The sequence below is a fragment of the Onychomys torridus genome, chromosome X, assembly GCF_903995425.1.
Source record: "Onychomys torridus chromosome X, mOncTor1.1, whole genome shotgun sequence".
In the NCBI taxonomy this organism is placed as follows: Eukaryota; Metazoa; Chordata; class Mammalia; order Rodentia; family Cricetidae; genus Onychomys; species Onychomys torridus.
The window spans coordinates 61335778-61350562 of record NC_050466.1 but is presented as its reverse complement, the minus strand read 5'-3'; the positions used below and the strand labels follow the sequence as shown (position 1 = coordinate 61350562).

Below are 14785 nucleotides of genomic sequence, written 5' to 3'. Positions count from 1 at the left end.
GGAGTTTTTCTTAGTTTATATGTGAACTTACAAATTTCACTCTTACTTAACACTGATCTATATGAAATGGTTTACTCTACTTGCCTTTTGGTTGCCTGTGCTATGAATAAGTCATTTAAATAGAAAAAAAATCACCTCCTCTGGACTGAGTCATATCCTGGTTTCTGACAAATGAGGAACCAAAGCATCTGATTCTTTCTTCACTTAGTATTCCTAAATCTTACCTATACTGGGGAAAAGAGAAGATGTGTTTCTTTTCATTTACTCCCTTTCCTAACTCTGGAGCCCCATATGCATAACCTAATCCAGATGCTCATATCACCATGGTACTTGATGTAAGAGGAGCTAGATAAATTATACTTTATGCTGAAAACTGTGCCTCATCTCTCTCAAATGACAAAAGTACATTTAGTTTTTGTTTTATTTTGATTTGATGTTTGTTTTGCAGTGCTGAGGACAGACTCTATGATCTTTATATATGTTAAGCAAGTGCTCCACCACTGAGCTACATCCCCAGCCCTAGACATACTTTTGTTGTTTGTAGAACATACTGAGAACATGGAAGCACTATTGATTGGTTACATGCTTTTAAAGACAGGATTCCTTTGTAGAAAGAAAGAAATAAAACATTTTCTTATTTACTACAATCTAGTCTTACTCATTTATATTACATAACATGAACTTTTAAATCTCTTTTATCGATACTAATAAATGGAATCATTTTAATTGTATTTCATTTGTCTCTCTTCTAGGTGCCCAGTGGTGCTACTGAAATCTATACCTCATAAAAGTCTCTATGGATATATTTCCATTGTCACAGGTATATTTCCAAGGTCAGGTTGATGGTCCACATACAGCAAAGAAAAATTCAAAACCATTTAACAGAGCAAAAGAAGAATTCAGAAGTGCTTAAGTTCTCTATAATAAAATCTGCCATGAGGTGATAAAAATGATCTCATGAGACAGTGAACAAGAAGGAGCAAAGGAGTGAAGAAGGAAATGAAACAAACTGAACACCTGGACAATCTGAAGTCCAAGCCACTGCCTATGCAATCAGCTTTTACCTTCAACTCTTCAAGAAAGTCTATTACTGTAACATGTCGACTGTAACTTTAATCACATAACACAGAAATGAGGGAGCAGATGAGAGCAATTTGGTAACATTCAAAGCAGGACTTTAAGGTGGGTGTTCTAGTATTTCCTAACCACTAAGCCCTTGGAACAGTAAGTGTTTTAGAAATAAAAAGATGGCTGGACAAGCTAGGAAAGTGTCAGCTTCAAGAAAACTGACCCTTGTTTTCTGTTTTGCCATAGGACTTCAAAGCCTTTAGCGGGTTTGTGTGCACTGTCAATCTCCTAGTGGGGGTTAGGCAAAGTGGCTTGCAAATTTATCTTACCACAGAACCCTATAATAAATACCAGATTGTTTCATCCAAGTAGTTTTGGAAACACTCTGATGTCACATGCAGGTGGCTATTTAGCTGTTCCTAGTTTGGCATGGCACAAAACTAAACACAACCACATGTTTATTATATACTAAATAGATGTCTTCCATTTACAGTGAGCAAAGGAGAGCAAGAGGAGGGAAGTAGCCTGGGGATTTTCTGCCTACATTCCTTACACACCTGCTCCTGTAGTCTGAAATCTGGAAGCTGGGGCTGAATGCTGGGAAATCTGGTAGACACGGAAGTAGACTTATTCATTAGTGCTGACTTGAGAATCCCCAGTCTCCCTGACAAATCCTCCATCATTAAGTCCCAAACAGGCAAGTTGCTCCAGGCAACCAGCTCAGATAAGGACAGCTGGTAGTAGCAGTGCTTTCCAGATAAGCATCCCAGAATGCCTACTAATGTTATTGTGACCGAGTCCAGGTTTGCTGTTGGTGCAAAGTGGGACTCTCAATTCTGCAGGCCTTCTGCAGGAGGGTGTGTAGAAAGTCTCAGTTACAAATGAGCACAACAGATCTACTGTCTGTCTGTCTTGATGTAGATCTAACTTAGACTCCCAGTGTTGAGAGAATGCAAGTAAAAAGACTTCAGTTTGGGAGGGGCTCTACTATTTACTAGCAATGGCCCCTTGGTAACTTGCTTAAACCTGGAATGCTCCAGTTTCCTTGCCAATAAAAAAGAAGAATATTAGTACCTATTTCATAAGGCTTTGGGGGAAGATAAAATTGTACGTTAAAAGTGATTAGTGCAGTGTCTGGTCTGATGCTGATAACCAATTAACACAACTAATAATTTTGAAGGAGCACAAGTTCAACAAAGGAAACACTTGGGGCAGAACTAAGGTTTGATGTTAGACAAACAGCAGCGACTCAATTACCACTTCTTAACCGGTCAATTTCTCTTAAAGCTTTAAGAGTTCCCACTTGTTTATATGCAGATCAGGAAGAACTGGACTTCTGTCTAACCCTTCAGACTGAAGCAAGAAGCCAATACCTCATGGTAGTTACATCTCCTGATGTAACTGTCTGAAGAAAGGACAAGCAAATGTTACAAATGGTTCCCAAGACTGATCCTGAGATGTACCACACAAAAAGGCATGCTATGATCCACACAGAGCAGCAAAATAAAAACTGCACTCTCTGTAGAGCAAATTCCCAATATTTTCCACCAACAGCTTGAAGGGCTCTTTAAAGACAGAAGTTTCCTTGGTAGTAATAATGAGTGATCTACAGCACTATGTACCCACTCCGTGGATTTGCTGACCATTCTCATTTTCAAATCTTGGTGGGGAAGGCCATGGTAGCACAGGTAAAGGTGACAATTAGTTTACAGGTAACACACACTCTCCCTCTCCAGCTGCTTCAGTTTATTAATCTGAGTGGAAAGATCATCCTTAAGAAAGTGCTAGCCAGGTGGTGGTGGCGCACGCCTTTAATCCCAGCACTCAGGAGGCAGAGGCAGGCAGATCTCTGTGAGTTTGAGGCCAGCCTGGTCTTCAAAGTGAGTTCCAGGAAAGGCACAAAGCTACACAGAGAAACCCTGTCTCAAAAAAAAGGAAGGAAGGAAGGAAGGAAGGAAGGGAGGGAGGGAGGGAGGGAGGGAGGGAGGGAGAGAGAGAGAGAGAGAGAGAGAGAGAGAGAAAGAAAGAAAGAAAGAAAGAAAGAAAGAAAGAAAGAAAGAAAGAAAGAAAGAAAGAAAGTTCTATAGGCCCAAACCACAGCACCAATGCCATGCTAAGGGTCACTTTTCAGTATATATGGAATTAACACAGCTCCTAAACTGCTGTTGAACATTTGATTACCCAGGCGGTGAGTACTATACAGAACAACCATGTAGCCTGACCCCAATTACAATTCTACTTCTTTTTGTGTAGAAAAATCACATACAACCGTCAAGAACCGGAACTGAAAGTGTGGCTGGTAGCATACTAAAGAAACTCCACATGAGGCTGTGAAAGCTACCAGAATTAGGAGAAATTAGCTGCTCTCTATTTTCTTAATCCAGAAATTATCTGGCAGCTCCAATGTGGTGATTAATCCTTGCAAAGCAGCATAGTGGTAGGACAACAGTTTGCAGAAATCAAATATGTCACCTACCTGTGTTGGACAAGGTCTTGGAGGAAGTGCTGGTGGTGGGGGTAACAATCCTGAATTAGTAGCTGAAAGAAAGAAAAATATACTGTTAAGAACCACCTCCCCCTAAAAAAGACAAAAAGATGTACTCAACTAATAACAGTGATGGCATTTAACATGTTTAAGTTTATTAAATCCCTTTAAAGCTTAATTTTTCTAAGTATATACTATTCATAATAGCAAAATTATGTTATAACAGATAGATGGATAATGAAACTGTGGCATATATACACAATGTAGTCCTAGTCAATAATAAAGAATAAAATTATGTCATGTGCTGGAACCATCATGTGAAGTGAAATAAGTCAGACAGACAACTCAGAAAGACAAATACCATGTGATTTTTTTTCTCCTTTATGGATCCTCGATTGTATATAGCTCCATAAAGTCATGGAAGTGGAAGGGAAGCTAAAGGAAGGGAACAGACCCACCAGGAAGGGTAAAAGGGAGGGAAGGGACTAACAGGAGAGAAGAGGACAGTGAGCATGGTCAAAGGACATGATATACTTGAAAGAAAGAAATTAACATATGATGAACATACTCCAATAAAAAAAAGAGTGCATGTTATTTCCAATCCTCTTTTCATCTTACCCAGAATTCAAGAATTTACATAACTGGGAGTGATTGAGACAGGATAAAACAGTAAGGAAAACATATTTTTTTAAACAAAAGACTAGATTTAGCATGGAAAATGTGCTCAAGTCCTTATTCTGATGTTAATTACTTGGTTTTAAATAAACTGGGTTCAAATAAATGGGGCCAGGAAGAATCTTCTTTGGATTTTCCTATTTCTCACTAGCTTTCAGCCATTACTGCTCATTAGTTTAGTGCATAGACTGTGGAAATGGAAGAGAGCTTGGACTCAGCAGCTCTGCTTCCTGTGAAGAAATGAGGGTGCCCAGCAGTAGAAGAAACCAAAAACAATGGACTGACTTTACTTATTTCAAAAATTTCTCTTTCCTTTTCTCTCTGTGATTGGTACTATCAAGGATAATTAAATATGTTTCAAAATAATCTGACCACTTCTAAAGGATCTTTTGAAAGAAAGTTGAAGTCTTACATTTTCTTTAATCTTACAAGATACAAAGAATATCTGAGGAAGCCAGGAACATCTGAATTCTAACTTAACACAAATAAACAGCAGCTATGGAATTATAAATAAAATCCATGATCACACACAAGAAATAAGCTCAGAACCATACACTGACAAGTTAAACCACATTCTTTACAAACTCTTCTGAAAACATAGTTTATTCAGAAGTCTGTGGTAACTGTGCTAAATTAGACAATATTCTATGCCGTAAAAGCAAGTAGCCCCCACAAGGTCCAAGGACCATCATGGAAGAGAGGGGAGAAAAGACTGTAAGAACCAGGGGTTGGGGAGAACTGAAGCAAAACAGTGTCTTCCATCCTTGACAGGGCTGCTGCACTCATGAATGCACAGCAGCCATGGTTGCCTGCACAAGAGCTGCCAACGCCAAGCCAGTCAACATTCCAGCATGGAGGGAGAAGCAGCTCCTGAAGGTCAACTGACAGTAGATGGCTTCTGGAGGTCAGAGAGTCAGTTTCCATTTAATATGGGGCCCTTGGTAGGTCCACCATGCTCCAGTGGATGGCCCTACAGCCAGAAGTGTTGGAGAAATACAAATTAAACTCAGCAGGTTATCAAAGGGAGAGTGCATGAAGTTGGGGGAGAATGTAGGTGATAGACCAGGGAAGAGTGAGAATAAATAGGATCAAAACACACTGAATGAAATTCTCATAGAATTAATAAAAGGACTATATTTTTAAAAAACAAATAATAGTAATATATCAAGATCATGGATATTCTTGTAATTTCATAGTAATTTGGCCTTTCTGGATCAGACAAGCATAAAGATGGAGCTTGGTGCTTTCCACAGATGTAACTCAGAATCATGTCACAGAAATGTTTATTCTTGGCTAGTGTATGGATATAGTACAACCAAGTGTGTCAACCTAGGATCTGCTTTTCATTACAATTTGTAAAACACATCAGTGGCTCATAACTCCACAGGCTGAACAGGCATCAGTAATAGCATGTAGCAGAAGAGAATGTTCACAGCAGTAAGGATAACCCATCTCAGGGCCCCTAATGTACAGGTCCTCGCCGGCTAGACCTTTAAATTATTATCAGTTACTTTTAAAACCAAACAGACAGACAAGCAAAATTTGTGCACCTTTCTAAAGAAAATGACAAACAACTGCACAAGAATAAACAGGGCAGCTATAAAAAAAAATGAACTTCTCAAGAAATGATAAGCCATTTAAATAAACTGACTCAACTTCCAGCCAAGATGGAGTAATAAAGACCACATGTCCTCAACACAGCTGAAGAAATCAAACCTAGAAAAACATAAGAAACAACTATTCCCTTGATACCGGGACAAAACATGTAAGAAGAGTTTTTGAAACACAAGAAAATTAGGCAACAAAGATGGTGGGTGACCTATGAGAAACAAAAAACAAATAAAGGAGGGGGGCCTATGACTGACCCCACTCTCTCTTGAGAGCTGCTAGAGAAATAACAGAAATCCATATCCAGGTCCAATTACTATTTTTTAAAAATAATTATTCAATTTTATTGATTGATTTTACTGGGAAATTGCCCCAAATATGAAGAAACAATTTTAAGGTGTAAAACATTAAGATCATTTAAAATGGAATCCTAAAATGAACATGGATACACATTTCTAATCCTAACACTCAGGAGCTGAGGCAAGAAGTGTGCCACAGTCTGAAGCCAGCCTGGAATACTGATAATGAAAACTTGTCTCAATCAATCACACACACACACACACACACACACACACACAAGCACACATGCACACACACACACACACACACACACACACACACACACACAAGCACACATGCACACACAGAGAGACAGAGACAGAGAGACAGACAGAGACAGAGACACAGAGAGAAAGAGACAGAGAAATCCCCATCTATCCATTATAACTGTGCAGCAGGAAATTCCAGAGGCCCCAAGAGAACAGGAAGTTGCCAGCATATCTTGGGAATCTTACTTCCTGAGTACCATGGTCTCCCTAACTCTTGCCCATATGACCTATCTGATACCTTGAATGAAAATCAGTCCATGAGGAGATTCAAAAGGAGAGAGGGAGTGAGGGAGAAGGAGAGGGAGAGGGAGAGGGAGAGGGAAGGGAGAGGGAGAGGGAGAGGGAAGGGAGAGGGAGAGGGAGAGGGAAGGGAGGGGGAGAGGGAGAGGGAAGGGAGAGGGAGAGGGAGAGGGAGAGGGAGAGGGAGAGGGAGAGGGAGAGGGAGAGGGAGAGGGAGAGGGAGAGGGAGAGAGAGAGAGAGAGAGAGAGAGAGAGAGAGAGAGAGAGAGAGAGAGAGAACGCCATATTGCAGTTTCTCACAACTAAACTTAAAGCAGCAAGACAGTAGCATGGGTTTGTGGACACTCTTCATTCTGAATCTTTTAAGAGAAGGTATTAGTTATATTCTTTAGTAAATACTAAGACTAAGAGAAACCAAATATACTATATCAAAAATATTAACAGATTTGTTTCCTCTTTTTAGTACCTGTACTGAATTTTTCTAGTCATGCATATTTACCTAATACACATACTATAAAGCTGAATTTATTTTTTAATACTTATTTTTATTTTATGTGCATTGCTGTTTTTCCTACATATATGAATGCAGTGCCTATAGAAGCCAGAAGAAGGTGTCAATCCTCTGGGATTGGAGTTATATAGACTGTTGTGAGCCACCATTGAAGTTTTGGGAATTGGTCCCAGGTTCTCTGGCATAACAGCCAGTAGTACTCTTGACCACTGAGCTCTCTCTCTAACCCCAAGGCAGAATTTAAATGGTGATAATGGGAGCTGGGCAGTGCTGCCTCACACCTGTGATCCCAGCACTGGGAAGGCTTGCACAGTAGGATCTTAAGTTCAAGACCAACCTAGGTTATACAGTAAAACTCTGTCTCAAAACCAAATAAATACTTTTTTAAATGGTGATAATGGGCATATCATTCACTTTCCTTCAAAGAGAAGTATCTATGGGTTCACTCAACAGTGTTTTCCATAGGTTTACTGTAGATAACCTTTAATAGGTTATGAAAATTACCATCTATTCTTATTTTGATATTTTCCCATGATAACTTAATGGCGAATTTTAACTAGCACTGCAATTGCATCCACTCACATATGGTATGATTTCTTATGATAATGTGCTAAATGACATTATAAATTTTCTAACATGAAAGCAGACCTAATTCAAATTGCTCAGATTTTTCTATGTCCTAGGTAGAGTTGGCTAATATTTTGTTTAGAATATTTTGCAACCATATTCATATGTGACAATGACAGTCATGATTTTCCTTTTCCCATATGATCCTTGGTTATGCTTGGAACAGGTTGTATAGAGTAAGAATTTTTTTTTCTCAAATATCAAGTTAAAATTTCTAGTAGAGACACCTGAAGATTTATAGTTAATGATTCCATTGATTTGTTATAGGACTATTCAGGCTTTCTAATTTTTAAGCCATTTCTGGAAAATGGGTTTTCCTGGATATTTTTTTACAGTTTGCTTAAATTTTCATATTTATTGACATGGCAATTGATCACATTATGGTCATCTTAATCTCTGCATATGTAACTATCTTTTCCCACTCCTCATATTGTCTGTGTCACTGCCATAGTTTTCCTTCATTAATCTCTTCTGATATCTACTATTTACTATATTGCTTTTTTCAAAACACCAATTTTTAACTTTTACAATTGCAGTGGCTATTTCTGTATGTTAACTTGACTACATCTAGAATTAACTAAAATCCACAAAATGGAGGGCATACCTGTGAGGGATTTTTGCTTAATTTGAAGTAGAAAATCCACTTTTGCTGTTGTTGTTGTTGTTGTTTGGGGTGGTTTTTTGTTTTGTTTTGTTTTCTGGTTGCTTGTTTTGTTTTCTGAGACAGGGTTTCTTTGTATAACAGCCCTGGCTGTCCTGAAACTCGTTCTGCAAACGAGTCTACTCAGATATCTGCCTGCCTCTGCCTCCCAAGTGCTAGAATTAAAGGTGTTGGCCACCATCTCCAGCTGGAAGATCCACTTTTAATCCAATCTTTGAGGTAGGAAGACACATCTTTAATTCAGATCTTGAGGTGGGAAGACACACCTTTAATCTGAGCCACATGTCTGCTGGAAGCCTATGTAAGGACATAGAAGAAAGAAGCTTTTGCTCTTTGCCTGCTTGCTCTCGCCTTGCTAGAAAATCCATTCCTTCACTGGCATTAGAGCCTACTTCTTCTGGATTCCAGCATATACCGAAGACCAGCTGAAACATCCAGTCTCATAGACTAAGTAACTGCTGGACTCTTGGACTTTCTGTTCATAGGCATCCATTGTTGAATTAGCTGGACTGTAGCCTATAAGTCATTCTGATAGATCCCCCTTCCTATATATATACAGAGAGAGAGAGAAAGAGAGAGAGAGAGAGAGAGAGAGAGAGAGAGAGAGAGAGAGAGAGAGAGATTCATTCTATAAGTTGTTACTCTAGAGAACCTTGACTAATATGACAATCTTCTATATTGTATACTTCTTTTATATTTCATTAATCTTCCATTTACATGCTTTGTGCTTGTCTTGTTCTACCTTAAATTGGTTGCTTAGATTATTGGTTAGTAGCTTTTCTCCTTTTATAATGTTAGATAAGATTATAAATTTTATTTTAACTACTTTATTAAAATCTCATAAGTATGTAATGTTATCATTAGTGTTTAAAAACTTAATACCCATTCTGATTTCTTTTATGATGTTACCTTCTATCTTGACTGAGTCCTGGGTTTTCTTTATTGAATATCTATTAATAGCAAATTTGGTTATTGCCATGCTATTTTCTCATAACATGTTGAGGATAGAATTTCACTGTCTTTTGACTTCCATTATTATTGTTGAAAAGTCAACTGTCAATCAAATCATTGGTCTTCATTAGTTATTATTTTCTCTCTGGTTGTTTTGAAGAACTCTCATTTTAATACTCTAAAATATCAAAATTTCCCTGTATCTGCACATATAATACTATATCTTATTCCTTTATTACCTGAGTTTTTACGGAACTTCTGAACTATGTGGCATCCTAAATTAACTTTGGCCAATCCTCAGTGTTTCTTTGAATATTGTCTTCCTACATTTTTTTTCTTATTTCTTCAAGAGCTTTGTCTAACTGTGATGTTTGGAGAAGTTTCTGAGATTTTTTGTCCAATTATGCAATTATCTCTTCAGCTATACTTATTACTCTGTGAATCCAGTCCCTGAATTATAGATACCAAGTATTTTGTTTTGTTATATTCTTGGGTTTTTTTATTTGTTTTGATAATATTTTGAGACACAATCCTTCTATATAGTCCAAGCTGACCTTGAACACACTTTGTAGCACAAGCTAGTCTCAAATGTTCCATTTCTCATGCCTCAGTCTCCTAAGGAATTCCATGCACGTGCCATAACACCTGACTACTGCTTTTAACATACTAAATATACTTAATAATTCTGTTATCTGAATCCTTTGTATTTCCTACTATTGGTTGCTTCTTCTGGTATTCTTAGTGTATTTCATTTCCTAATGTTGCTGGCAACATTTGGAACTTTGCCTGTGGTAATATGTGAGGTCTGGGAACAAAATGGGTCCCTCATCTCTCTTTGTTTCTGCTAGATACCTAAGGGTAATACCAACCTGAGGGAGAAGTGAGATCAATGCCTAGCTTCTGCTGTCTGACCCAAACATACACTAATTTTTTAGTACAGATAGCAATTTGAATATATATAATAATCTCACTCTTAGCTCATTAATACAAAAGAGAAGGGAGTGATCTAAATGTCCTTTAAATTTGGAACTGGGAAATTAGAAAAATGATGGGTAGGTTACTGCATAAGTTTGAGAAGGTAGTTGAGTAAGAAAAAAAATGTATATGCTCTAGATGTTAATAGCCTTTCAGACTTCTTCCCTTCTATTCCCTGTGAATGATATCCAAAGACTAAAAGGATGTTTTCCAAGGAATCTGATCAGCCAAGAAAATAGATCAAAAGCTCCTGACAGAAAGGGACCACTAACAATATAACCTTGCCAGATCCCTCTACCATTATGCCCACATTTGGCAAGTCCCATCCATTTGTTCATATATTCTAAGTCAACATACCTCTCATTCTTAAATATAACCAGGTGATTAAGTATTACTAGGCATCTGCAGAAAACATTCTAACATAAGGTACTGTGAGAGCCAAAGTTACATTTTTTTAAGTTTTAATTACTATACCTATGAGATCCATGAAACAAAAATGCTTCTGATCTTCAAGCCCCTTGCCCAAGGACAGATAGTTCCTGAACTATATCAATAGCTGAAGGCTATTGATTATGGGAGCTAACAAGCCACATGTTTTCATTCCCCTAAAACAAGTTTGTTTGACCCATCTGTACCAGATGTGCTTGATCACATATGGGCGGGAGTTTCACAGGTGGGAGGTATGTCAGGATATATGCTTGTCCCTGATTGGACCTGATGGAAAATGCAATAAATTATGAGTTTTTCTTCTTAAGCCACTAAAAACTGTGATTCTGGGCCATTTTCTCTAAAACCTGGGTATGGACCTGGCACCTGGCCAGTATTTAATTAAAGCTGGCTTCAAATTTGGCTTTAAACTGCAGTAGTAGTCATATTCTCAATCGGTGGGATTAACAGTACAGAATAAATAATAATAGGAAAAATGATTTCAAAGAGACTAGACCTGTACTAAGAGAACACTTTAAATTATATGTTATTAGTATCATAATATTGGTCATTAGCTTGTTCCAGAAATATTTAAATAATTACTATGTACTAGACATTGCTTGGGGGAGCCAGGGGCTGGAGAACTTTATCCTTACAAAACTTCTATGCTACTGAGAAGACCAAGATAGAGGGTGAGAGACAAAACCTCAAGTAGAAGCATGAGGTAAAGTTGCAGTAAGAGGCACTGTTTTTAAAGATGAGACGATTGGAAGCCATTGAAGAAAGAACATTCCGAAAACTAAAAAGCACTCAAATTAAAATATGATAGCAAAAAGTGAAAGCTCAATAGACAGTTTCAAAGATAATCTCGGGAAATTTCCCAGAAAGTAGGGTAATATTCAGATAAAAGTTCCATAGAGACAGAGACAGAAAATACAAAAAAAAAATGAATCAATTAAATGGTTTGATAAAATTTTCCAGAATGAACAGTATATGCTTCTAAATTAAAAGGGCCCACTGAGCACCCAGGACAATGGAAGAAAAAAGAAGTATGGCAAGACATATCATCACAAAAATAGTGGAATTAGAAAATATCCACATGTTTTTGGCAAGGAATGAGAGAAGAGGGCAGGCCACATACAAAGTAACAGATATCTAAAAGGTTTTAGAGTTCTTGTGTACCTTTAGAGCCTAGAATTCATTGAAACAATTCTATCTGAATTCTAAAGCGAATTTAGGTGATGGCTATATACTTGCAGTTTGAATGTGAATGTCCATCCATAGGCTCCTGTGTTGGAACACTCTGTCTCAAACTGTTAAAGTCATGGTGAAGTTTGGGCAAACTGAAGCCTTGCTATAGAAAGTAGGTCACTAGGGCAGGCCTTGAGATTTTACAACCCAGCCTCACTTCCTGAACTCTGTTTGCTTCTTGGTCCATCCCCATGTGATGATAATCTTCACCATGCCTTTCCCACCATAATATTGCCTAAGCCTTCTAAAAACCATGAGCTGAAATAAACCTGTCCTCCTCCATTAAACTGCTTTTGGGAATATTTTCAGTAAGAATATGCCAAAGTCGAGTTGGGGATTTAGCTCAGTGATAGAGTGCTTGCCTAGCAAGCGCAAGGCCCTGGGTTCGGTCCTCAGCTCAAAAAAAAGGGGGGACTGGAGAGGTGGCTCAGCGGTTAAAAGCACCGGCTGCTCTTCCAGAGGTCCTGAGTTCGATTCCCAGCAACCACATGGTGGCTCACAACCATCCGTAACAAGATCTGGTGCCCTCTTCTGGCCTGCAGGCATACATGCAGACAGAACACTGTATACATAATAAATAAATCTTATTTTTTTTAAAAAAAAAGAATATGCAAAAGTCTAGAACTGTGGACTAGAGATGCTCTTGGATTGTATAGTCAAGGCTTAATGAGCCATTCTGATGGGGATCATAAGACTGGAATGCCAGTAGACATATATACTGTAATGACTAGGTTCATGAGGCTTCAGAGGGAAAGAAGAGTTCTACTGGGACCTGAGCTAGAAGCCATTCATATCATCTTATGCTAAAAAAAAAAATCTGGTTGCATTCTGGAAACTTGAGTTAGGCTGAATTAAACTGTAATGGATTAATTTATTGGATGGAGAAAATTTCAAAAGAGTTAACATTCAGGCTGTGGCATGTTTACTGCATGTTACATGGATCCAGATTTATAGTGAGAGAGAAAATAAAGTGGAGCTTAAAGAAATGGAAAATGTGCAATTTGGTGAGGAAAGAAACGTAAACCTGGTTAAAGTCATGGAAAGAAATGTGAAGTTTGGTAAGGGAAGGAACTTTAACTCAAGTAAAGCTGAGAACAGGGAGATTGAGGGGAAAGTGACTATAGTTATTCAAAAAATTAACATCATTAAAGAGAAACCTGGAGTTTGCAGTGAGATAACAGAAAAGGTAGCTGGAGAGTAAGACCCTAAAAGGCTCCAATGCAAATATGTAAACTCAGTTGAGAACTTTCACTTGAAAGGAGAATGCTAAACAGATAGAGCCTTCAAAGTTCTCTGCAGAAATACTGCCATCTAAGGACAGGTTTTCCCAGGTTCGTCCAAAAGGAGTCATGGAGGCCACTGCAACTATCATGTGTGGGAGGCAGACTACAGACTTTGGCATTATCCACATGCTCCTGGTTTGTAGGCATGTAAATGTCAAGAGACATGGAGGCTTGCACCAAGGTTCTATACTGTGACATTCCCAAGATGGCTGTGAGTGCAGCTGTGAAAGAAAAGCAAACAGAGATCCTAGGGTACTGAAGAGATGCCAGAAGAAGAAAACATGCCAAACTCAATCCCAAGACACCAAGTGTACCCTGTCCAACAGTTCCTATACTACATGTGCTGTGGGCAAAAGAACTAGAGAGGTAGGGCTATACAAACCCACTGGAGCACATATAGTGCCCTGAGGAGCCCAGGTGACCAAACATGGAGATTCTGCAGGATTGATTGCACTGCTACATTTACATCTTCTTTGGTCTGATCTTTCCTTGATGTGTCTCATTTCTCCCTTGTGGAATGGGAATATTTACTATATGTCACTGTATATTGGAAATATAGATAACATGTTCCATTTTTATTTTACAGAGGCTCAAAGTTAAGAGACTGCTTTGCATCTGAGAAGAAATTTTGAACTTTGGAACAGTGCTGAAACTGCTAAGGTCATGGAGACTCTCTAAGTTCAAATGAATGCATTTTATATTATGAAATGACCATGAAACTGTGGTATCAGGAGTGGAATATTGTGGTTTGAAAATGAAATGCTCCTCACAGGTTCATATGTTTGAACTCTTGTTCTCTGGATGGTTGCATTGTTTTAAAGATACTGTGGAAACTCTAGGAGGTAATGTCTCACTAGAAGTTGGTCACTGGGGTGCACCTCAAGATTTTATAGCTTGCCTCTACCCCTTGAACTCTGTTTCCTCATCTGGAAATGATATGAGGTGTATCAACTATATGCTCCAGTGACCACGAATTCCTCCATGCCTTCCCCACTACCACCACAATGGACCATATCCTCTGAAACTGAGAGCCAAAACAAACCTCTCCTCCCTTACATAGTTTGTCAGGTATTTGGTTCCAGTGATGAAACAAGTAAGTCATGCACGACCCAAACTAGCAGTCTGAACAACAGTATAATTAAAAAAGAGCTCTCTGTGTGTATCCTTTCCTGGGAAGCCACTTAAGGATGTGTTCTATCAAAACAAGAGAGAAAACAATGAAAGAATAAAACAAGGGATATGGGATGAAAGAAAACTAATGTGGTTGAATGAAAAAGGAAATCCTGCAATGACCATATGGAGAGATAGCATGATGAAAAAACATATAACAGGCACTTAGGACCAGAGGTTTATATTTCTCTGAAAATGTAAACTTTATAGAATATGTGATATGTGAGAAGTTCATAAGAACTATAG

At 38.4% G+C, this 14785-nt stretch overlaps 1 protein-coding gene across 9 annotated transcripts in view; it reads right to left on the bottom strand.

Moving 5' to 3' along the window:
- Positions 1 to 14785, bottom strand: part of Reps2 (RALBP1 associated Eps domain containing 2) — a 237094-nt gene that overhangs the window by 47243 nt on the left and 175066 nt on the right. For all 9 annotated transcript variants that reach the window (XM_036174455.1, XM_036174450.1, XM_036174457.1 and 6 more), the window contains one exon: positions 3545 to 3606. In XM_036174455.1, coding sequence (XP_036030348.1) covers positions 3545 to 3606 — 62 coding nt within the window. The remainder of the gene's footprint in view (positions 1 to 3544; positions 3607 to 14785) is intronic.